The 24,063-nt window shown below is 53.3% G+C and overlaps 7 protein-coding genes across 7 annotated transcripts; 6 read left to right on the top strand and 1 right to left on the bottom strand.

The window, feature by feature from the left end:
• Positions 1 to 3,341: 3,341 nt before the first annotated feature.
• On the top strand, positions 3,342 to 4,014 carry QC761_302992 (uncharacterized protein; the record flags this gene model as incomplete). The annotated part of the gene is made up of 2 exons (XM_062877442.1): positions 3,342 to 3,732; positions 3,862 to 4,014. The coding sequence occupies exons 1-2, from the start codon at positions 3,580 to 3,582 to the stop codon at positions 4,012 to 4,014; spliced, it is 306 nt and encodes a 101-aa protein (XP_062733210.1). The 5' UTR covers positions 3,342 to 3,579.
• Positions 4,015 to 4,563: 549 nt separating this feature from the next.
• Positions 4,564 to 4,722, top strand: QC761_302987 (uncharacterized protein; the record flags this gene model as incomplete). The annotated part of the gene is made up of 1 exon (XM_062877441.1): positions 4,564 to 4,722. The coding sequence occupies one exon, from the start codon at positions 4,564 to 4,566 to the stop codon at positions 4,720 to 4,722; it is 159 nt and encodes a 52-aa protein (XP_062733209.1).
• Positions 4,723 to 5,829: 1,107 nt separating this feature from the next.
• QC761_302980 (uncharacterized protein) lies at positions 5,830 to 6,517 on the top strand (the record flags this gene model as incomplete). The annotated part of the gene is given in 3 exon segments (XM_062877440.1): positions 5,830 to 5,902; positions 5,921 to 5,999; positions 6,069 to 6,517. 3 exon segments carry the CDS (start codon positions 5,830 to 5,832, stop codon positions 6,292 to 6,294), a joined length of 378 nt encoding a protein of 125 aa, XP_062733208.1. The 3' UTR covers positions 6,295 to 6,517.
• A 3,738-nt stretch (positions 6,518 to 10,255) lies between these two features.
• QC761_302970 (uncharacterized protein) lies at positions 10,256 to 11,566 on the top strand (the record flags this gene model as incomplete). The annotated part of the gene is made up of 1 exon (XM_062877439.1): positions 10,256 to 11,566. The coding sequence occupies one exon, from the start codon at positions 10,256 to 10,258 to the stop codon at positions 11,564 to 11,566; it is 1,311 nt and encodes a 436-aa protein (XP_062733207.1).
• Positions 11,567 to 13,981: 2,415 nt separating this feature from the next.
• On the top strand, positions 13,982 to 16,279 carry QC761_302960 (uncharacterized protein; the record flags this gene model as incomplete). Its single annotated transcript, XM_062877438.1, has 1 exon — positions 13,982 to 16,279. One exon carries the CDS (start codon positions 13,982 to 13,984, stop codon positions 16,277 to 16,279), a length of 2,298 nt encoding a protein of 765 aa, XP_062733206.1.
• A 998-nt stretch (positions 16,280 to 17,277) lies between these two features.
• Positions 17,278 to 22,733, bottom strand: QC761_0050480 (uncharacterized protein; the record flags this gene model as incomplete). Its single annotated transcript, XM_062872472.1, is given in 9 exon segments — positions 17,278 to 17,537; positions 17,550 to 17,604; positions 17,641 to 18,114; positions 18,179 to 18,995; positions 19,058 to 21,400; positions 21,465 to 21,851; positions 21,920 to 22,099; positions 22,160 to 22,500; positions 22,586 to 22,733. 2 exon segments carry the CDS (start codon positions 22,731 to 22,733, stop codon positions 22,403 to 22,405), a joined length of 246 nt encoding a protein of 81 aa, XP_062733204.1. The 3' UTR covers positions 17,278 to 17,537; positions 17,550 to 17,604; positions 17,641 to 18,114; positions 18,179 to 18,995; positions 19,058 to 21,400; positions 21,465 to 21,851; positions 21,920 to 22,099; positions 22,160 to 22,402.
• QC761_302955 (uncharacterized protein) lies at positions 20,041 to 20,463 on the top strand (the record flags this gene model as incomplete). The annotated part of the gene is made up of 2 exons (XM_062877437.1): positions 20,041 to 20,239; positions 20,321 to 20,463. The coding sequence occupies 2 exons, from the start codon at positions 20,041 to 20,043 to the stop codon at positions 20,461 to 20,463; spliced, it is 342 nt and encodes a 113-aa protein (XP_062733205.1).
• Positions 22,734 to 24,063: the final 1,330 nt, after the last annotated feature.

Raw genomic sequence — 24,063 nt, 5'->3', positions numbered from 1 at the left:
AAAATCTTGGTTCAGGATCCACTGCTTCAAAAGGCCTTGCTGAGAGATGACAGGCAAAGACATGGTGTCGTCTGCCCCCCGCTTGGTGGTTCACGAGGTGCTGCAGGTGGTGGACGGGTGCCTGTGACTTAACCAGAGGCGATTGGCTTCGAGGGCAATTGTTGGGCTTGTTAACCCGTCGGGGCAAAATGCAAAGCTTCTCATGCCCATCGCACCCTGGATAGCGAGGCAGGTGGTACTTACCGAGGCATGCGTGCAGGCAGATGAAGTCGAGTCGACATATCGCATCGCCATGACTTGGATGCTAGACGTCTCCAGCGACGGCAATGCAGGGAAACGCTCGCAAGTGTGCAGGAGATTGCACGCCAGATGGCTTCGGACTCGCTGAGAACAGAGATGGCAAACGCTTGACCTAGGGCAGATCGTGACAATGGGCTTCTTTGGAGGTCTGTGTTGGAAGCCTGATGGTCAGCCTCCGCTTTGGAGATCGAGTCCCTCCCCATTGCATGATGGGTTGGGAAGAACAGACGCACCAAAAAGAGAGCAAAGTGTGAAGATATACCCCCTTGCCTTGGCCCCGTGCCAAGGACGTCCTTTTGGTATGACACAAAGCACAGTTCCTGCCAAACGATGGCAAAGCCCTGTAGCTGCTCGATCCCAGGTCAAGGAGCGTTGCGAACTGCAGTGCAAAGCCCCGTAGTGCTCCACCTGAAGTGATCAGAGGCAAAGGGGAATCGGCATGTCTGAAGATGGAAGCCTCTGTGGCAGCGAACGAAGCATGAAGGGAAGAGGGATGGCCATGTGTCAGGTGTCTAGTCGGGAACTAACTGTCAGCTACCATCTTTAAGCCCACTGCAGGAACGGTGCACTAACATGTTTGCTGGTATGTAAAGCTACCAGGAGGACACTGAGACCCTTGTCGAGGTCACGGTAGTAGGATTGGCGAATGATTGCCGAGGACAATGAAGTGTTCTCGATGTTGGAGGAACCGACTGCCAAGGGCTGCCATTTTTGAGGCTGGAAACAAGAGAGTTGGAGGAGACGATTCTTCGCCACGGTCTCAAGTCATTGAAGAAGAACATGTTCAGGAAGGACAGGAATGGAGGTGCTGGGGAAATTGCTTTTTGAACCAGTAAACTGGTGTAGAAGGGTAGGAAATTGCAGGAGACAGAGCCGAGCGACAGAAGATCCTGGAAGGGAAGGAAAGAGAGTGTCAAGATGATGTGAAGAAGAACAGACGCAGACTGCCTTCCCTTTCTAAGTCTGCATCTGTCACCTCGTCTTCGGGTAGTGGTGGCCTTGGGGATCGAACGATGCCAGACACTGTCCAGTGCAGTGCCTGCTATCACCGAGACAAGGAATGGGTTGGTGATCCGGCACTAATACCTACTACGTAGCAGCTCTGTTGCCTTTCTGGTTCATTTCATGTGCCTTCGCGTGTTTTATGATGTTGAAAAAACCGGTGCTGGGGTATCACACAGGGCAGGAATGTGACGTTTGATTACCAAGTCACGGCAGGCAGTGTGTCCCATTTCGTCTTCTTTTTATTTGGGCAGTACCACGGCGATGGGAATCCCAAGTCTGTATCATGACACGCTCGTATACCTTCAAGCTGTGGCATTTGCCTTGTTCTGTTGAGATATTTGGAGATCTCTTGAACGTATCCGGAGGCTTCCAGGTTCCAGTTGACTGTAAATGCGACTTGCATTTCCAACTCCCTAACATAACCAGTCTCGGGGCACCCATTCAGTCCCGTCAATGATTTTATTCAGAAGCTTGATAAGAGGTTCCTACATGAATGCACTTCTACCAACAAGATGTTGGGAGCCGGGGTTCACTCTTGCCAAATGGCACCGGAACCAAACTTCAGCAGCAGGAATCTCAGGCAGCTCCCTCAACAGCAATTCCGGTGAAGGATTCAGCATACCGGTCTATGCCGCAAAAATTGATAAAAACACCGTGATCAATGTTGTTTTCCTTGGAAGGGTGATATCTTGCGATTCACAAATGCAGCCGAACCAGCAGTTCCCACGGCGCAATAACCCATGCGTCCTTTCAAGTAGAACAGTGCCGGAACTGTGGTAAATCTGCATGGGATATCAGACCATGTTGCATTGGTAACAGCGTTGGAACTTTGGTAGGCATGTCGTTGGTTTACAGTAGGTATGTTGTTTAGTTGAGGTGAAAGAAGCTTTATTTTGCCAGAGTTGGATTCTTCTTCTTGGCGACACTGTTGACACATGATATCCCATACCTTATTCGACCGTCGAAAAAGGATACCTCTTTTGAATGCGATGACGTTCACATTTCAGGCAGTGAGGTTCTATGGTGAACCAACGGCAGCATCAAGTCATCACCAACAGAAAATGCGTGGTTTTCGACTTCTGGGTATGACTGCATTATGTATGACTTTGTGGCTGGCTGAGCTGAAGCGGTGAATTCCACCAACGTCAGCACTCTTCCTGTGAGATCACCACTGTTGCTATTTTTTTTCCCTGATCGTCAAAGCTCCCGCTTGGCTGCCGTTTGATATTCACAGCGGGGCCCGCCCATCAGGGTTCTCAGGGGTTTGAAGATCTCCAGAGCCTATGAGAGCCCAGACGGACGCTATTCCAGGTTGTGAGCTAGGGTCAGGGTAAGGCAAATTACACGCGGTCAGCTGCCACCAGCCACTAGGATAGCCACGGACCATCTCCTTGATCAATCACCGGCCAATGGATCACCAGGTTACAAATGATGAAGACCTGAAATTGCCACTTCTTGGTGAAGGAGAGCGTGAGTTTTGAGAGATCAAAGACAGGAATCGGGCTCTAGTCTTTTATGATTCAGAAGCCCAGCTCGAAAAGAGGAAGGTCAAGTCTAACATTGATATGCTGCATGCGCTAGTCGTGCGCCGCCCCGCCAGTTGCTGACGACGGGACCCCACTATTCCGGACTTTGTGTAAGCGCTGCCCAGGTGCTTGGGGCGGCGGTGCTCTTTGTAGGAGTGTTGCCTGGCGTTGCTTGGCTGGGCTGGAATGAGGCTGATGAAAGGCATTGTTGTTTATTTGGAAGAGATAGTCCGCTTGGAATTGATGTGTTGATTGGTCAACAAGCGCCCTGAAGCTGTTCACAGTTTCTCACCACACTGGAAATTGGTGGCTCAAAGCCCAGACACCCAGAACAGTGGGACCAGTTTTCTGCAGGGTTTGCAGCACCACTAGCTGTGGAGACCTTCCCCGCGTTCAAGAATATCGCTAGGGCTGTGCTATGGCGCTATACCCATTGTGGCTTATGGTACCATCGGAACCTACCCAAATGGGACAGCCCTTGGTAGGATTCCAACCATTCCACGCCAGGAATGGAGACATGAGCCATGTCACTGCATCAAGCAAACGCCGCCTGGGCCAGACGCTGGTTTGTTTTAAAGCTCCACGTTTCCCAAACATGTGAGAGATCTGGTGCTCTCGAGCTCCCATCCATCTTTCGCCACCTCGAGCTCCCCTGATCCTGACGTCCTTGGACATCTCGACCACTGTCGGCAAAGCTTTGACCGAGAATCAAAACCTCCCAACTCTTTCATCCCACAAAACCACCAAGATGGGTTGTCTCAGCACTCTCAGGATCTGGAGGAAGAAGGGCCCAGCTCCGAAGCCAGTCGTCACCCATGCCAAGGTGGTCCACACTACATTCAGAGCCAGTTCCCGTTCAACAGCAACCTATGATGAGAAACACGCTTCCATCGCCACTGAGGTACCAGGATCCCTTCCCATCCCCCCTTCGGCTCGTGGTGTTCCCATTCGTCCGGATGTCAACCCAGCCTACTCGGCGTATTCCACACCAGCGGATCCTAGATGGACAGATTCATTGACAGCAAACCAGGCATCTTCACTTTTACCGTTCGAGGAAGCGAGACTCAAGGAGGAGGAGGCCGGAGACCCCGAAGTAGCCAGAAGACGAAGGGCCGAGGAAGAAAAGAAGAGGCAGGCCGAGAGAGAAGAACAGGAGCGACTGGATTTCTTTCAGATGATGTGAGCGCCTCGACCTCGAAGGCACAACACACACACACACACACACACACGCACACCTTTTTTTTCCAGACATATGGATGCCCTCGGCCCCGTCACTGTCTTGGAACACTCGCACTCGGTCCCAGCGTCGCAGCTGCAGTTGCATTCTGCATGATACGGGCTTGGGAGCCAACATACATTCGCTATATCCGCGGGTCCCCCGTGTCTGACGAGCTATCTCGGTGGTGGCTGGCGCCATTTCCCGCCTTCCACCACCCACAAGCCGCATGCGGCAGTTTTACAACAAGCCACCGTGGGGTAGCAGATTCGGCGATTTTGATGCATTTTCGTCGAGTCAACTGAGACAACTGTTGTGGGATCCACCGGTGGTGTGGTTTTAGGCGCGAAGCTCACCTTCTTTTCGTCGCCCCGGCTCGTGGTTGCTCGGTTCTTCCCCAGTTCAACTCACCTTTTGCTCAGTTCGTTGCGTCACTTCGACAACCACCCATCGCCCCAAACACCAGATCGACCACGCCACTCCAAGCTACAATCTGCAACTATCCATCAAATCACGATGGTGCCTCCTTATACAGCGGAAGAGAAGCAATGGCTTCGAGTCCATTTCGACGGCGAGTTCAAGTCTTTTATGGTCTACGGCCTCGGCATCTACGACGAGGATGAATGCGCCGAGGGTAGACTTAATGCACGCGCGATGATGGCGAATGATGGGTGATGGGGAGTCGATCTTTTGAAGGTTTGAACTGGCCCTGTTATCGTGTTGACTCGGGGTTGACATCTGGGGCCTGTTGTGGCAGGGAAATCAAGGGCATGGGCCAACGAAGCCACTTCGCCGGTGCGTTTTTGGGTTCGACCTTCTCAGCCACACCAAGGTCATCTGGTTCGGCATGGGAGGGATATTTAGGCTCGCAGGAAGCCGCAGGCGTTGCGAATTCAGGGTGTGGACATCGAGATATCCTACCCTTGCAATGCTTCCTGTAAATGCATTCCTTTTGTTACGGCCATTATGGCCCGGTGATAACAAACAACTCTTCATTCAACATTCTACGTGCCCCCTTTTTTTTTTTTTGGCCGTTAGCCCTGGGCGCCATACCTCGCCATATCCTGTTACCTGACATGCTTTGAACAGAAAACTAGTGACTGCTATTCGATATCAAGGACTTGAAAGATGGTCGAGACGCCTCTCAACTATCCTTCAAGGCCTATTAACTATCTTTCCACGTCTTCGTCTTCATCCCCACCGGCAATCCATCCTTTTGTTCATCACATGCCTAAGAGTTTTAGGTGAAGCAAAAAGTGTTTTCTGCTTGCTTCTTGAGTTCTGGTCAATGAAGGCTTGCGGGGAAGGAGAGAAATCCGCTGTGCTGCAGCAACGAGTCAGACAGTGAGCAGCATTGGGTTGTCGCTGATCTTCTGGCACTTGCGCAATGTTGTGGGACCATGGAGCCAGTGGCTTGAGGATCAGCGAAGGGGGCTTAATAGGCTCACCTTAGTGAGTCCGGCACGAAGTTGGTTGTGACTTGTGGAAGTCCGCTCCCGCTTGACGGACCTGTTCTTCTGTCTTTCTACATACCTACCTATCCTTGGGTGTGTCGGGCGCGCAGTTAGAGGGCATTAAGAAGTAGTTGTTAATCATCATTATGTCTTGTTCCATGTCAAATGGGATTTTGAAAGTGTCGTTCTCGTGATTCACAAATCTTCGGGTTTGGATTTGGCCAAGGTGCTCCAAGTTGTGTTCTGGCAAAGCCCAATTCCAACCTAGGCAGCCCCCGGAGAAAGCTAACCACACCAAGGTTTGTGACAGTAAAAATCTCCCTTTATAATGAGTCCTCAAAACTTCCCGGCTCGCAACGTCTGTTTCGCCTTTTCAACCATCCACCTTCCATCTGAAACGAGTCTTTAGTGCCAGTCAGTTCTCAACACGTCACCCTCAGAGCCGCAGCGCGACCTCGTATCCCGCGACTGGATCTACTCCCCTAGATCCAATATCCCGTAAGCAGTCGCTGGCTTAGTATCCACTCTAACCTACCTGCGGTAAGCCCATACTCACATCAACCATAGCATCGCTAGCGACAAAGGCTGGTTCACCTCCCTAGTACCCTTCCAAAACCAAGTCACACACACCACGTCCGAAAGCAGCTCACCCGTCACCCTCGCCGTCTCAGGCATCGGAGAAGTTTCTGTCAACACCAAGCAGAACACACGCTGCAAAGAACACCCCTATGAACCAGGCACCTCGACCGATTTTACCTTGAGTATCAGACCCCCTGTTTTGCTCGTGCCCTGATTTTTGCTACAACATCCTGACGCACAGTGTCCATCGTTCGGACAGTACCTTGCACGGAGATGACGGGCGGCATCCTGTCTCATCGTTGGGACCTGGCGGGGTGTTTCATTGGGGCTGATACGAGCAGGTGATGCGGATGATGTGGGATCAGTTTGGAATAGACCCTCAAGATGTCGAGACGAGAGGCAGCAAAAAGACCAGGGATGCCGCCGCCGCACCCGGGAGGACTAGACTCACGAAGGAGGCTCTCGCTGCCCATAACAAAGAGAGGAGAGTTGTCAAGAAAAAGACGAGAGCTCTTGCTTACATATGGCGGCTCGGAGAAGGGTGAGAAGTCGTCTGGACGGCACGGCAATCCTCTTGCAACTAGTGGCGAACCTTCCAGCTGGATGGAAATGATGGTTGACTCCCCACCAAAGGTTGAGGAGACGGGGAGCGCGTTGGAATGGCATGGTCCTCCGGAGGTTAGGAACAAGCGTACCTGAATACAAACGTATGTTTTAATGACAAGGGTCTACCTACCTACCCCAACCTCACCCCTTCCCACCCCCATCATCATCATCTTCCCCTGCTGCTCTCCTCCTCCTCGGCTGCGGATAAAACCTCGACAAATCCACCCTCGTCGTCCTCTCCTTAACAACCCACCACCGAACCACAAACATCACTGGCCCCAGCAAAACAGTAGCCAAAACCACCAACCCTATCGTCAAGCTCACCTCTCCCACAAAAACGCAGAGAACCGCTACCAAAGCAGCGTAGATCGCCTGTCCATGGTGCCAAAAATCCCACGATCCTATTCCCATGAATCTTCTCCCATGCCCATCCAAAGGCCTTGTGAGCAGGCACAGCAGCTCCCATATGGAACCTTTCTATCAGTCCTTACCCTCCTTCCCACTCTCTGTATCCTCCAGCTTATCGTCGGACTTCTCAGCATGATTCGTAGTATACATGCCAACAAGACAAATCCAATCGCAGTAACGACAAACATCCAGACCCTGGGAGGGGCGTCTTCCAGCTCTTGAAGTTGCATACAAAAACAGCGCAGCAGCAAAAGACGTGGGAATAAAAACAAAAGCCAGCTCCGTCGAAACCGGGTAGCATTTTCAGCCTGGGCAATGCCCCCGTTTGCTCTCGAGAAGTGACGTTTCCGCGCGGAGGTGCTCATGTGTACGGACACATCTAGTCACAACTGTCCTGGGTTCCTTGCTGAAGCTTGATCACTTGAGGATGTGTCGCTGGCGCTGGTATGTGCGTGCAGAGCCCCGGGGGAACAGGCTCGAGATCTTCAGCTGTTGCCAGCGCGAAAGCAGAGAACTCGGCCAGAGATTCCGAAAGCCGGGGCAACTCTCGCTGGGCCCAGTTGAGCAGTTCTCTCCAGGAGTTCGAGGCGTTCTTGCATGAGGCGCTCGCTGGTTGCGCTGGTGAATTATCTCGTCAAGAATGCCCGAGAGGTGGCGAACAAGGCACATCGCGTCGATGCGGATGACCTGTAAGAGGACCGGCGCTGGGATGAAGGTTTTTCGAGCTAGTCCAGTCCTCCTGGCGGTTCCGTCGTGGTCCGACTTTGGGTGTTTCTTCGTGACTTCTCGTTTCATAAAATCTTCTCTGTTTCGGTACTGACCCTTGAGAGTGGTTGGTGCAAATGGCAGTCTCCATGTTGCCCGCCGGAAAGGCGTGTGTTCAGATCGGTGGATTTTCGCAGCAGCATCGACACAAGAGTCAACTGCGGCGCCGCTCGGATTCGTGTACTACCAGAGGGAGTGGATCGACAAAGTAAACAGCTTTCACAGCCATATCAGGTCAGTTCTACCTAGCTCGGTTGTGGCGAGGATCTCTTGCTTACTCTGTTCGGCCGTTGCAGTGGTACTGTCAACAGACCAACGCTTCCGGAAGCACGTCACTTGTTCCTCCCAGACTGCTGTCGCCATGCTATCTTCAGAGCCAGACGAGTTTCGAAGCTTCCACTCTTGACGGGAGACATTGGTTCGCGCAGATAGGATGTGATCAGTCTAGACACGAGGATTTTTTTCCATGTTCTGAGGTCCGCATCTTCGCAACTATCGGTCCCTCGGTACCTGAGCGGTAGAGCTGTTCTTCAAAGACATCAGGGAATATGTCGAGGGCTAGACCTACCGTACGGATTGATTTCGGGGTCGATATCCTGGGCAAATAAGGTGTAGGACTCGTCGCGGGGAAGATCTAGCGGTGGTATATCCTTGGTGACCGGCTTTGCCTCGCTGTCAGGAGCAGTGCGTTCAAAGGAATGGCTTTGATTATGCTAGACCTGTAGAATATGTTGGCCAGCAGCATTGTACACCACAATGATGGTCGGTGACCCCCTCGAAGGACGGAATGTGTTTTTCCAGTGGCGCATATGATGTTGCTTCCACCGGTAGCGCGTGAAATATGTGTCTTCATGTTGGGGGCAGAGAAATAGAGGGGCTCTTGTTACTCTCCATTGGTGTTGCTGTTCACATCGATATCGCCTTCCTTTCTCTGCTGAGATTGGGACGGACCGGAGCCTCCCGGGCTGTCGCCATTGCCGGCTTGCCGGACGGGAGTTTGCTCATCATTACTGCTGCTTTCGCGAATGCTGTGCTCTGGACCATTTCGATGCTTGGGGTCGGAGGCAGGGGAGTTCATCTACGGTGAGTACGCAAAAGCAAGAGCCCTCCATGCGGACGTTTTCCAGAGCATCTCTTTGATTTGTAGCAAGACGTATGCCTCCAAAGGGCGTATCAACCACGTTCACGAGCTGAGCCTGGGTTAGCGTTGGCGGAGAAAGATTGGAAGTTGTACCAACAGCACCTCATGTCCTCTAGGTATTCACGTGGGCTGGTGGCACGCTGCCCCCGACACCGCTTTCCGAGTTCATGGAACCCGAAATAAATCAGTCACTTTCAAGCATTGGGCGCAATGGCTTCACGAGAAGGCAATCGTCGGAGTCCCAGTTGGCTCTTGCGGCTGCGTTCCTTCCTGAGATTTGCCTGGTTGCCCAGTGTCCCAGAGCTTGAAGCTAAATCGATCCAGCCTGCCTCCTCAGCCTTGATGTTCATCCTCGCTCTTTTACTGGCTACCTTCAGTAGTTGGAGTACGGAAAAGGAATACGATGACAGCGGCATTGAAGTGGACGAGTGACAGGTCAAGCCCTTCCCTAACAATTCTTCCGTCAAGGCCTGTGTTTTGCCTGCCTTCCTCGGAGCGGTACTGTCGTTAGTTGCTGCCCTTTGGCGGTACTCGGCCGCTGCATCAATCGCGTCCACCATCACCTACATCAGTGGTGGTGATATTGAAGCAACCATTGGAACCGCTGCCACGGCCTTGGTTTGGACCACCTGTGGTGTCTGCTTGGCCATGTTAGGGACGGTGTCGACCGTTGCCGTGTCACTCTCCCGGTTCTGGGAATGATTTTGGATACATATAGGTACCTTACGGGTACCTGATGAATAAATACCTTTTATATCTATGAAAGCTCATGAAGAATTTTGTGAAGGAACAGGGGGTCAGCTCATAACTCCTCACAAGTAGAACAGCCAAGTCCTTCGCCAACCACAACAAATTGCGATCTTCCCACAACACCAGACCGTCACTCACTTCCACACCACCGATCTGCAGTGCTGCACTCTTGATTATGAAGTACAATTCTCTCCAACACGAGCGTCGCACGTTCCTGGTTTCATCATGCTCTGCAATCTATCCAAAAATAGCAACTTCCGGCAAAATTCCCCGAGAGACATATGATCCCGCTCACCCGGTTATATTACACCTCGCTTGCCTGTTCAACGGGACACCAAGGCCGATTCATACGGCCCTTGGGAAGTAGCGATCTACGAGACTTTGTCTAACCCCAGCTTTTCCTGACTGACGATCCCACGCCCTTATAAGTCCCGTTTCCCTCCCGATTCGACACCAACCTTTTCTCTCTCCTCAAGGCTATGAGGCCCTCCAAAATATCACCACAATGAAGCTCCTCGCCTTCCTCCCTCTCGCCAGCGCGAGCATTGTGATCCTCCCAGGCGGCTCCCCCCTCCCCTACCGCCCCTCCACCAACATTACCCTCTCCTCCGCCTCGGACCTCCTCCGCCAATCCGCCCCAAACGAATTCCCCAACTCCACCGTACAACTCCTCCTGTCAGCCTACTCCGGCACCCTCGACCCCGCCGCCGCATCAACAAACTTCTCCTCCCACCTCCCCTCGGGCGACTCTTTTGTCAGGAGCGCAATCCAAGCGTGGGGCGAACACCTCCACCTCGTCCTCCGGCCGGACGAAATCTGGTTCACCATCTTGACCCAAATGAACTTTTACATGGAAACCCACGCCGAAGCCGTCCGCCACCTGTTTGTCAAGCACCAGGGTCAGGAGGTCATCTTTATTGAGGATCACACCTGGACCGACGTCCTCTGGCGATTCAAAGAAGAGATTCAGAAGCGGGTGCTGACGCCCTGGTTGGAGGAGTGGATCGTCCCTGGGTTTTCGACCACGACGGACAACGATGTTATGACGTCCACCATTCTGATGATGGGGCTCGTCAAGGCTTACTTTCGCTACGAGGGCGGGATTATCTGCGGGCTTCCGTCTGTCACACTGGAGGGGACGAGGGAGGATTGGGTCAAGTTGGAGAAGAAACTGGAAAGGCTGGAGTTTTTCGGGGAGGAGCCGAAGGAGTATAAACGCCGGTTGGCACCGATTTTCAAGAGGTTTGTCAAATCCTGGGATGAGCCTGACTCGGCCGAGACGAAGAGGTTTTGGAATAGTATTGTTTTTGCGAGCTACAGCAACATCTGCGGTGCCGCTCCCCTGGACGTGAGCGGTTGGATCACCGGGTTCTTCTACTGGGATGAGCAAGGGCAGCCGTGGGGGAGAGGGGGACGGTCGGTGGTCCAGTTGGATGGGGTTGACTACTGGAGTCAGGATATTACCCGGCTTCCCGTCGGGTATGCCAGGGCGCCGTTTATCATGAGGGATTTTGGGGGAAAGGATCGGTTTGAGGCTTATGTTGCGGCGGGTAACTTAGGGAAAAAAGTGATGGAGGGGTGGCCGGTGGGGTACGAGGCTGCGCTGGAGAGGTCAACCGGGGCGAAGGTGGATAGGGAGAGGTTGAAGACGCAGAGGGGGGGTCATGCTACGCTGAGGCCGCTGTCGGCTTGGATGCTTTATGGACCGTTGGCGCATAACGCGACGAAGACGTACAAGGCTGCGGAGGCGGAGTTGGGGTTGTTGGCGAGCAGGACGAAGGCGAATCTTGGGGATACTTGTGCGAAGCCTCAGTAGTAGGTAGGGCTGATGTTGGAAAAGGAAAAGGAAAAGGAAAAGCGTTCTTGTAGTTGTGTTGTATTGTCACTCTCACCATTTTGCCTGAACCGTTTCGCCGAGTTTCGTGCGACGCTCTTTAACTCCGGCCACATTGTTCGAGAGGAAAACACTGTATGAATGCCAAACACCAGAATGAAATCCCCCGACTGGAAGTCTGGACAGCCTGAGTGCCCTTCACGGCTTTATGCAGTCTAATATCTCAATCATTCCACCTCTTCCTCCGCGGTTCCTCTTCCAGAAAGCTGGGGGGGTAGCAATTGGGACCAGCCAAGGAATCCTTCCATGTTCAAAATTGGGTTGCGTGAGATCTCTGGTACCGATGACGGTTGTCGATCTATAGGTCGCCGAGATCTGATAAGAAAACTCTCTGAATGCGACAGTCCCTCGGAACATAATTTTTTCAATAAGCATGGTGAAACACATGCACAACAACAACAACAACAACAACAACAACAACAACAACAACAACAACAACAACAACAACAACAACAACAACAACAACAACAACAACAACATCACCTCTTATAGCAACAATGTGGCTGGCAGTCCGGGTGGCGGTGTGTACACACGCCCACCACATCTCCGAGTCTGTCTTGGCATATGCAGTGTTCGAATTTTCGAGGAGGGGGAAGCGGAAGAAAAGTCCTTGAACAAAGATCCGGCGTATATATCCAATGCGTGGGGTACAAGATCTGGAGCACGGAAAGTTTCAAGCCACGGACTGATATCTACACTTGTTGATACTCTCACATCTATTGGTCAATTCAAAGCCTTAACAGGCAAAACCTAGCGCGCCATCTGGTTGGGTCTCAAACGCATGCAGACTATGTACACTACACAGTGCCAAGAGACATACACCTACATAGACCGATGAGACCGTGGATGTCCACCACCCGGAAGCTGCCCGTTCGGAACACATGGCACCAAGGGCATGATTTGTTTCTACACACACATGTATGTATGGGTCTGATCATAGTGGAGAGGAGGGCTGAGTTCCCTGTATAAAAACGGTGACCAATCCGTGGCCGAGGTTATCCTCAGCTCTCTGGTGAGACGTGACATGAGGCGGTAAAGTGGTTCGGCGGCTGAAGGCGGGGTTAACGGACCATGAACATCATGATCGATGCCGGCCCCAGGTTCTAGATAGCCGAGCATGATGCGCGTTCGCGGATGCCGGCTTCAGGAAGGCCATTGCGGCTGTCAGGAGAAGGAACTGGGGAAGCTGATTGCTGCCAGTTGTCAGTGGTTGCGTTGCCGACTTGGGCACCGCCTGGTGATGGGTTGCGCTGAGCCCAATTCTTGGCCGAGGCACGGCCCGCTAATGCAGTGGGATATAGTGTAGACTATGGGGATGCTGGTTAGAATGTTTGAAGTGCGGTGATCCAGGCTGGCGGGTTCGAAGACGAGATGATGGTTGATAGGTAGGGGTTCATGGCCGTTGCACAAGTGAGCATGTGGTTGACAGCGAGGAGGAAGACAAGATGTCTGGTGGTGAAGCTGCCGGTGGCCGTGGCTGGCGCTGTAATAGCGGGACTGGGCGGGTCCAATAATCGCCAAGCCTGTCCCCTGCCCGAGAGGGTTGGCGATGGATGCTGCCACGTCGAAACAATGGATGGAGCCCCGGGCCATCAAACGACCAAGCGGCCTGCAGGAGACGGGCGAGAATTTTGCATATTTTGGCGAGGCGGTCTCGACAGGGGAAAACTGGGGGCAAAAACAGGGGGCAAAAACAGGAGAAGAGCAAGAGGACTGGTTGACGTTGGGCTCCATCGCCGTTCTCCATCTGTCACGCTGTGACGGGCCAGCAGATCCCAGCAGAGAGCGGCCGGGTGGGACTTGCAGCAACCTTAGAGCCCAATTGGACCCAAAAGTCTGGTGATCCGTTCAAAAAAACACAACAGCAAAACCATTCACCATCGCGTGTCAGTGGGAGACAAAGTGCCAGGTATATATCCAGCCGACTACAACTTTCAGTTCCCTTGGCCAACAACGTCCTCTCTTCATCATCTCTATCTCTGCCTACCTGACAGAAAAATACTGGACGTTCGTTCAACCATCGTGACAAACAAGACGTCAATCAAAATCCCCAGGATACCCATCGCAAGATAATAGCTCATACCCATTCGCCCCCTCTCTCCACTTCCCCAACCTTTCCATTTTCCCACTTCCCACCGCTGTTTTCACAACAGCGGAACAAACACCGTAAAACTGGCTTCCTCAGGATACCCGCGGGGTTCGCGTTACTACTCCTCTGCCACCAACGGCAGACCACCATCAGGCTCCTACAACGGAGAGAGGCCATCCACCCCATCATCATACAAGCACCAGCAGCCATCAGCACAGCAAATACCGCCCACACCACCGCCCACAACCATGGGCTCTCACGCTCCTCCACACCACAACCATCACAACCACCACCCCCAGCACCCAGATGCCGACCCCGCCCAGGCGGTCGACGGCCTGGTCCGCGCCATCCGCGATCTCACCTCGGACCCAAACTACAAGCTCGTCGCCGACGTCTTCAGTGAATTCCTCTTCGTCAAGGAGCAAAACAACCAACTCAGCACCTCTCACCAAGTATTACTGGAGGAATACCGCAAATTCCGCAATGAGCTCGAAGACCAAAAGGAAATCCTCGTCAAGGAGCGACGAGAGATGGAGCTGGTCGTCCAGGAGAAGGTCCAGGAGATCTTTCAGCTCACTGCCACCAGGACAAGGTTAGAGACTGACTTGGAAGCGACGCACAGGGCGTTGGAGGAGGAGATCGAGGCCGCGACACAGGCGGCGGAGGCGGCGGCAAAGAAGTATGCCGATTTGAGGGATCAAACGACGCTGGAGTATGCCGATCTCAAGGCGAGAAAGGAGCAGGAGTATGCCGATCTGGTGGACTTGAAGAAGCTTGAGTTGTCGGAGTTTAAGGCGCTCACGACGAAGCAGTATCAGGACCTGGAGGCGGCGAAGCTTGCTGTGGAGGAGGAGAAGAAGACGAACGAGGCGGCGGCGGCGGCTGCTGCCGTGCTGGCTGCGGGAACGATTGCTGCATTGACCGCGGCGAAGGCCGAGTTGGAAAAGACGCTTGAGCAGATCAAGGCCGACAATGACGCTACGATTCAGGCCTTGAAGGAGAAGGCGGAGGGGCTGGAGGCGGCAGAGAAGGCGTTGGAGGAAGAGCTGGAGGCTGCCAAGCAAAAGATTGCCACTCTTGAGACAGCCTTGGAAGAGAGGAATAAGGAGATCTCCGGTCTCCAGGAGTCCCTCCGGGCCGCCGAAGAGCAAATCACCTCCCTCCAGCAAACCCTGGAAGAAAAGAACAATAAGATCGACGATCTCCACGGTCAACTCACCACCGAGACCACCCGCGCGGAAAAGGCCGAGTCGGAAAACCACGACCTCCACAACCGCCTCGAAGACACCGAGCACAAGCTCGAAGTAACCTCCAACAAGCTCGCCGACCTCGAACAGTACCGCATCGAGCTCCAGCACGACAACGAAGACACCTACGTCGCCGTCCTCGACAAAATCTGGACCACCATCGTCACCCTCGTCGAGACCTCCTTCCGGCACGACATCGACGACGCCATCCTCTCCGACGCCTCCTGCTGGACCAACCTCCGCAGCTCCCCCTACCTCAAAATGGCCACTCAGCTGCAAATCCCCCTCCCCCAGTCCAACACCGCCGCCGCAAAAGGGATGCGCATCTCGGCCGTCCTGGCCATCCTGTCTCGCGCCCTCCACAGGCACATCTTCCGCCCCAACTACCTCCTCGAAGACGACGACGAACCCCTCCTCAAATTCCTCCGCGCCCTCGAAGACGACGACCCAGCCCGCGAAGCCCACTTCCGCGCCACCATGCTGGCAATGATGCCAGAACGCCAGCTCGAACAAGCCGCCCGCCGCGTCAAGACGGTCGTCAGGGAAGTCTCCTGGGTGGTCCAGCACCTCCTAACCGCCCTCCAATTCGAAGCCTTTTGCACCGGCCTCGAAGCCGCCTGCCGGCTGGCATGCGAGCAGTGGATGCGCATCCAGGTAGCCAACATGAAGATAGAGCCTTACTTTGGCCCCCCCTACGACGACTACGACTGGCAGGTCCTGGACCTGCCCGAGTTTGCCGAGGCGATTGAAAACGACAAAGCTGTCGAGACGGACGAAGAAGTTCCACCGACAAGCATCGACGAAAGACTTGAATCTGCGCTTGCAGAGGCGAGTAAAATCCCCATTCCGGCTTCCATCAGAACGGTCAGCGCGGCTGGTACACTGCCGGGTGACAAGCTCCTCGTCAACGACACCGACAACGGGAGCCTCCACTCGGCCCACGAGCATGAAGACGAGTTTGAGGGCGAGGTGGACCCGGACGAGATTCTGCTGGTCGTGTGGCCGAGCATGTGCTGTGTCGAGAATGGGGAGCTGATGTCCATCACGCAGGGGTTGGTGATTTCAAAGGAGCAGGCGAGGCCGGCGCTGGATGAGAGCAGGCCGCCTAGGCCGAAGCTGATTGCGAGGCCGGGGTCGAGGAGGGCGAGGACGATGAGCATGCCTGCTGGTCAGAGCAGGAGCGGGAGTCCGCAGAGGGCCATGACGGGGAAGGTGACGAATCATTTTATGATGATGGCCAGGGAGTTGGATTCGGCGGCGGCGGAGGAGGTGGCGTCGCAGGCTGCTTCAGCTACCTAAGGTAGATAGTGGAGGAGGGGAGAAGAAAAAAAGTCGGATGGGTTCTTTGTACAGATTGACTGAGCCGAGGTAGATATCGGTGCTGGATTTTCTTTTCTCGCTGACGACAGCATCACATAGCGGCATGTCTTGGGTGGGATGCTTTTTTGCACACGGGCATGGGAATGGTTGGCGCAATGGTTTTCGGGTACATGATGAGTTAGGGATATGTTAATGAACATGATTGATGATCTGTGCAAAAAATTCTCCTGTGATGGAGCCATGCACTGACCTCACTCGGTGAGACGTAGATCATGCCCATGGTGGTAGTAGACAGAACTCATCACTGTAGGGCACAGAAAGTCGTTCAAGATTTTTTTGTCAGACATTATCTTCAGTTCAATTACATGCTTCAAATCAAATGTCTGGGTTCCAAACTTGGCATAATATCCGTACGCTGCACCAATAACACCACTGCATTATCCCTGCACCACTCTTCTACATCTGGGTTTGTGTGTATTCCTCGTCCGTCCTGCTTGATCTCTTCCATTCATCGACATGCCCAACGCATAAACCAACTCCCAATATCCACACCACACCACTGTAGAGATATATACCACCCGGCCTACCCTGTGGGGAGGATGTCCTTTTGGTTCCACAACCAACAACACCACTGCACTTATCCTACACCACCCCACCTTATCATCCTCCTCGTCGGCCTGAGAGCTGCCTCCACCAACAACACCACTACCCCTACTACACCACCCCACTGTATCGTCCTCCTCGTTGGTCTTCGCCATATCCACACCCTACACCAACAACAACTCTGCGCAAACCTTTGACCACGCTCCCTTCGTCCTTCTCGTCGGCCCTCCCCATCAATTACCAAGCTAACAAAACTACACCGAACGTCCCCAGAGAATATTCACACAGAAACAAAACAAACGATTCTGGCTGCCGTCCGCCATCCCTCCCAGGGGACAGCAACATCCTTGATCAGGCAGAGTTCGCCCGACCAGGAACCACAAACACAAATCTTGCAGAGCCGCTGCATGCTCCCCAATTCCCGTTGAAATATAAGCATTCGGATCGAGGCTGCTGGAGTGATTCTCCAATGCCCCTGTAGAGCGCGGAAAGGTGTGGTTGATATCGACTCCCTAGGAAATGACTTGGACGAAGGCCTGGTGGGTTTGAGAATTTTGTGTGCCCGAAAAGAGATAATTGTCAAATAAATGCTTGAAAAGAATGCTGGAAAGGATACTTGAACAGAATGCTAAAAAAGACGCTTGAAAGGATGCTTGAGAGGATGCTTGAAAGGATGGTCGAAAAGATACCCGAAAGGATGCTCGAAAGGATGCTCGAAAGGATGCTCGAAAGGATACTCGAAAGGATGCTCGAAAGCGATGTTAAGTAGCGATACTCAAAAGGGAGTCTGCTCCAGAACCAACGATGGGGCGACAAAGTCCCCGGGGGCATTTTACGGCACACTGCGGCATGTAGGGGTTCGTGGATCCCATTTGAAGAGGGAATTGGATTTCTGTATCTGCAAGAATACACCGTCGATGAAGAACTGGCGATCATCTGGGTGAGCGGTGGGATAGCAAACACAAGGAAACATGCCATAGGTAGACGGACGGCGTTGATCTTCCGACTTGCTGTTGCCCTCGTTGGCGGTTGTCTTGACCGCCACAGTCGGTGTGTCACAGCCCCGAAGAGACGGGGTCGCATCTCCGGTGGCCTCGAAGCTGTATGATCAGGAACGGGCGACGGTGGATCAACAAAGATGACTGGTCCGGTCGGTGGCCGTAGGACTGGACCTCCCCATCTCATTGGAAGCTCAAACAGGTTTTTATTGCCTGATGCGGGAGCACAATCAGTGTCTGAGAAACAATTTGAAGTTGACTCTTGGAAGAGTCTCACCTATGCTCATGCCTGCTGGGATGCCAAAGAGCTGGGGGCTCTGAGAACGTCGAACGTTGCGACAAAGGTCAACTCGTAGTTTGCAAATGACAAGAACAGTGGACCTGTGCCAAGGTCTCACCGAGCACGTCACGGTTCTGAATGGGTAACGTTTGGGTGACTCCGATGAGGCTCCCAAAACCCATCTTACTGGCCAGCAGAAGCTCAAGGTGGACGCAATCGAACACGCGACTCAACCTTAAGTCGGACCTCTCTCAGCTGCAATTGGTTGCTGCGCGCAATCGTGTCGTCGTTCTGAAAGGTTGACGTCTGAGGGACTCAGTCGAGTAGGTGCTGCCTGAGGTTGGCCTCGCGGTGATGCCTGAGCATCTCATCGATAAGAGCATGTTGTGCTTGTTCGTACGGAATTGTCAACGCTCCGCAGGAACGATCCGAAGTGGACTGCGGTAATTCGCGTATGGTAATATCAGCACGCGCCGGAGTAAATCCTTGCAGCAGACTTGGTTTTCGACACAAGCTTGAAAGCAGTAGAGTAGCCTTCATGTTCCGATCTGCTGACGGCAAGCCCTTCTGCGACCAAAGGTCTGACATTTGGCCAGAACAAATTCACTTGCTGGCTGTTGTAGGGTCCCGCAACCACGCTGCAATCTTGACAGCCTGTACGGGGGTGCCATGTTCGACGGTGCTGACTGGACAGTTGCCTAGGTGGTGTGTTCGGGCGCTCAACGCTTCGCACTTGCTCGTCCATAAGACCTTGGGGAATTCAGAAGGGGAAATCAGATGCGCCCACAGATGAGCCACGGCCAAAATCTGCATCCTGAAATACGACTGTCAGTTTCACAGCATGGTTGAAGGCGGAGGCTTAGGACCAAGACTCACTATCTCCTTGACGGGTATGCCTTGAAGAGCCCTGGCCTCTGTGCCGATGACTAGCCGACCGATCAGAAGAATGCAACGGTCCTGCAGGCATGGTCGTGTTCCGCACCACCTCTGCAAAGTGCAAACCCGTCAAAAGAAAGTGGGAAGACCACAGGGACGTCGACTCGGAGAATTTAACGGCATGGATTGTTTCGAGGGTGGTTCCAAGACTACCGTCAAGCAACAGCAGTTGGCCAGAGGTCTCAGCCACTAGCGCTTTGATGGCAAAGAAGTCCAATACACAGGTCTCTCGAACCCCTTCAACCAATCTCTCAGCTTCCGGAACACATCTTCATCGCCACACAGAATCTCCACCGCGTCGTGGTGGAGGTTGATCTCCTCCCCGTTCGTCATCGGCTGGAGGACGTTCTTCGTGAGCCAACGCCAGCTCTCCGGATCCCACGTCGAAAAAGGACGACTTTTCCATCACTTGCAGCTAGACCGTCGAAAAACAAATCTTCCACCACTGCTTGCTAACCAACGCACCGCGAGTTGCGGAGGAGTTCTAATGCTTGGATGGCTGCTTTGTCCATCCGCATGACTCCGGAGGGCTCGACGTATTCGGCGTTGAGGGCACCAACCCGGGCAACGTGATGTTGCCGGGCTGGGCACTCTGCGGGAAAGATCTTTCGGGTGAGTACGAGAGAGAAATAACGCTCTATCTTGGTCAACAACCCAAGCTGAACAACACGAGACCAACCGACGGACTTGCACATGAAGCTTGGAGGGACAGGCCATGCGCTCGGGCTCGACATAGGTCTCGGTTGCTGACTTTTGATTATAGGCGGTGTCGAACGTTGACAAGACCCCTTTGGGCTATGCCCGTCACTTGTTCTTATTGTTGTCGTTGTCGCCCGCAAACGCCGGTGACCTTGCTGTTCAGACTCGCGCCTCGTCGATCATCCAGGGTTCTCCCATGTGCACTCACAGGGCTTCAAACGGCAATGGCCTTGAGAGGGAAAACTGTCCGGGACGACCAATTATGCGTGCTGGGGCCCCAGAGACTGAGATACCCACACTGGCACGGGGAAGAGGGACTGGCCGCCAAACGCCGGGGTGGTGTCGACAGCGGTGTTGGCATGAACCCGTGGACCTCCAGTCAGGAGATGAGAGCTTCCAAAGTTAGGTCGGCAGAGCGGCAGGGTAAGAATAGAATCTCCGCAGAAGAGTAGTAACGATCGTACAGGTTGTAAAAGCTGCTAGAGCGACACTGATACCAGAAAATCGAATCACCCGAAGCCAAGAAGCCATTGTGGCAGCGAGGCCCTGAAACAGTTCGTCTGGAGATAGGGTTTGATGGTCGGAAGAACTTGACATTCATGTCGGGTTCGGTGCGCTCCTTGAGCCTCGAGGGTTTGATGGCATAAAAGTCGCAACAAGGTCCCCGTCGGTGAAATTGACCGGCAGAGACCTTGCCCTTGAACACGGGCATTCGCTGAGATAGGAATCTTGCTCATCGGCGAAACGAGGATTCAACGTAGGACGCCCGTCACAGCATGGACGGGATCCGGGAACCGGACATGTCATCGCAGAGGTCAGAGGGACAGACCGAACGCACACATATAGGCGGGAGCATAGGTAAATGACGCCTAACCAGCCGATCCCAGGGTAGCATGGGTTTCGCAGGAGGACGAAGGCTCGGGAAAGGTAGCTCCTCCGGTGGTGTCACAGCCCAAGGCGCAATATTTTCTGGGAGGCCGAGGGCCATGATTTGTCGGGGATGCTGGCGTTGTGGCCATGGATAGACTGTCCTGCAAGGCTGCTAATCTGAGTTTGAGGCATACTCTCGCAAAAACAGGAACTCAGTTGGTGATGCCATGGCTAGAGCAGATTTTTGTCGCCTTCCCGCAGCCACGATGTTTCAAGGGGGGACCTAAGCATGTCGCATGCTTCGAGTCTGACTTGCCAGTATGAGACTGTCGTCGAAGGGGCCAAAGTGAAGCCTGCCCTGAACTCGCATGATGTGACGATGCCGACGAGATCTGGTGGCCATTGCAATGGGCTGACAAGGGCAATGGCAGATAAGCCTGGGCTTTGACCTGACTTTCACTCCGCGTAATCGGCAGCGATGTGTGAACCAGAGTCCCGGGAAGGGCACACAATGATCAACGCCAAGAGCTTGCAAAAGGTGGTGGTCGGACTGTGCTTGCAGATTGACAAAAGATCTTAATCAGTCTCGCTGACGGTGGGTCTTGGGATCTTGCGGCTCTGGTCGGTGCTTGGGGACTGGCAATCTCGCAGAAAGGAGAGCGCTCTTGGGCAGGGATTGTCAAGCGATGGGACCATCGGTGTCAGCAAGGAGGACTGACACCGAAGAATCTGTTAGCCATGCTTTCAGGAGAGCGAGGTGGAAGATCACTGTGCTTACAGCTTAGTGACGCAGGTCATTCCCTGGGCGAGGCAATCACAGCAATGGATGCTGCTGGAGTCAGGTAGCTGAGAGGCCGCTCCAATCTGACCCTACAAACAGCGTTCTTGCGATGAATATCCATGATGTCGAGAAGCGTCGTGAGGATACGACAGAGCAAGCTGGAGAACCAAGGCAGAGGGAATGCTCGAGCTTGTCATCCACGCCACTGCATAGTGCATACGCATAACCTGCTTCCTTTCGTTTCTATGCACAAACAAAGGTCGGTTGACAGTCTTATGACGCTCCGAAGTGGGGAGGACTGGTAACCTACTAGAGATCAGAATCACAGCGCAGTTCGCGTTGATGAGAAGGTGCGAGCCTTGTTTGCAACCTTCCAAGCACGATCTGTCACAAACAGGGATTGTGGTAAGTTTTCGATCCTCAGGATGGGCCATATCAAGATGGAATCATACCTGCAGATGTAGGAAGTGGTACCTAGTTCATAACCCAGGGTCAGTTCGCAGGCAGGGTCGGCAAGGCATGGCAAGGTTCGGTCTGTGAGGCAGGATTGGTCTGCCACGCGACGCAGAAATGGCCAAACCTGTCAGGGACGGAAGTTTGATTGCAGGCTTGGAGCCATTTGTGCCGATTCCCTGTTACTAGGGATTAGTTGGAGCCAAGGGAAAAGCGTTAATGCAAAGCCTTCCACCTACCGAGAAGAACACAACTTCAATTGGAGACAGCCATGCACGGCGACTGCCGAGGACAGCTCTGGACGAGAGCACGGCCAATTGATTGGTACAAAAGAGGGCGTAAAAATTCAAGGATTGTGTCGTGTGGAATAACCTCCCTGAAGCGACAAGGTGGGCTCAGCGTCGTCGACATGGAGGTATTTAGGTCGTCCATGGGTGATTAGCAGTGAACCAATCGAAACACCAACATAGCAGAACCTATACCTAGTTTCCAATGAAGCGGTGAATATAGAGGTACCAGGTCTTGGCGTCCATAGGCGGAATGTCCAAGAAGTGGGCGAGCAGCACGTCAAGCATCCAATCTAACCATCGAATCAGTCCCAGAAGAAGGCTTGATGTGTCACGGTAGAGACAGAAGAACACAACTTACTAGGTACGAAAACCCACGGCCAGCCTGTCCTTGAGCAATGATGTATTCTTTCTGGCTCTTGGAGGAAGCAGACTGGCGAGGCAACACCACGAGCACAGCGTGCAAGACCGGAACCTCGACTGGTTCTGGCAGAGAGAAGGCCATTCCGTGGCGATGGCGAGGCATCTTGTTTAATGGCGAGATATTCCAGGGAACTGAAGAAAAGAACAATGCATCGTGGAGCTCAGCCACATCCTCTCAGACAGGTTTTTCTTTGGTGATCTCCGGAAGGAACACACCAATTTCAACGAGGAGGCAGAAGAAGGCAGATGAAGCGGTAAAACGTTTGGAGGAACAGGAAGCGGAGGTGGAGGGAAATCTAAGGTACGAGATTTTCCAATTTCCTAACATAGTTGTGTGTGGGCAAGGGCGAGAGACTAGGGAGGAATGCACGGGTCCAGGCATGAGCCACTAACCCCCGGCTGCCACTGGCAGACTTGATCCAGGCCCGGGGTGGCTATAGTCACTCCGTCATTTGGGTGTGTGTGGTTGCAGAGACGCAGGGCAGTTGCTTTCTCTCATGGTCATATGTAATCTATATAACGGAGCACTCTGCCTCATCAGATCACGAATCTACTTGCTCAAACGGTGATCATGAACCACCAAGGAAGCCAGACCTAAAGAGCTTCGGTTGACAGGAAAGCCAGGGCAGACGAGTAAGGCACAGACGAGTGGATAAGATGGTGCCTTGCGATGATGACTCTTTCAACCACATGACAAATTTCTCGCATCTCCGAGATGCTGTCATGACTCCGAGAAGGTTTCTGTGGAAGCTTTAAACCGCTGATGACGAGGGCGTGCCACAGATCGAGCCGTCTCTACCCGTCGAGAGAAGTAGCACCTTGCAATTCTCCGCGGCCCTGACCGTCTATACCAAGATGACACACTGTGCTTGCGGATGGCGAAAATGACGGTCGGTCCTATCGGTTCAAGAACGTGTGAGGGTATTGTAGGATTTCTTGCTGGTGTCCGTGGAAACTCCCGCTTACAGGTAGATACTTATTTGAACGGCAATAGCCGTGGACTTTCAAAAGATCAACACTGTGATGGCAGGCATCATTGTCATAGACGCGAGTGTCTTTATGTGATGGTCTCCAGGCAACTGATCTGAGTGAGAAGGTTCGGATAGAGGGAGACATCCGCAGGCGAGTTATAAACCAAGGGGTTCTTTCCGAGATAAAGCAACACCGCCATCGTTCAGAATCTTACAAACACCAGGTCCGTGCCCGGACAAGCCACTTGCCGATGGCAGAGTAGTCGGGTGTAACGACGGGCACGCCATTCCTCAGCAGCCTGGTGCCCGGACGAGAAATCACAATCTGGAAGGAAGGTACACCCAGAATCGAGCAGGAGGATCAGGGCATATGGTGGGTATTGGTCCGATGAATTGTGGCCAGCAAATTTTCGTCGAAGGGTCAAACTCGGTCCCGCTATAATAAGCCTGCGGAGCATTGAC

The sequence above is a fragment of the Podospora bellae-mahoneyi genome, chromosome 3 (assembly GCF_035222275.1).
Source record: "Podospora bellae-mahoneyi strain CBS 112042 chromosome 3, whole genome shotgun sequence".
In the NCBI taxonomy this organism is placed as follows: Eukaryota; Fungi; Ascomycota; class Sordariomycetes; order Sordariales; family Podosporaceae; genus Podospora; species Podospora bellae-mahoneyi.
Note: the sequence above shows the minus strand (reverse complement) of the source record. Positions and strands in the feature narration are given on the sequence as shown.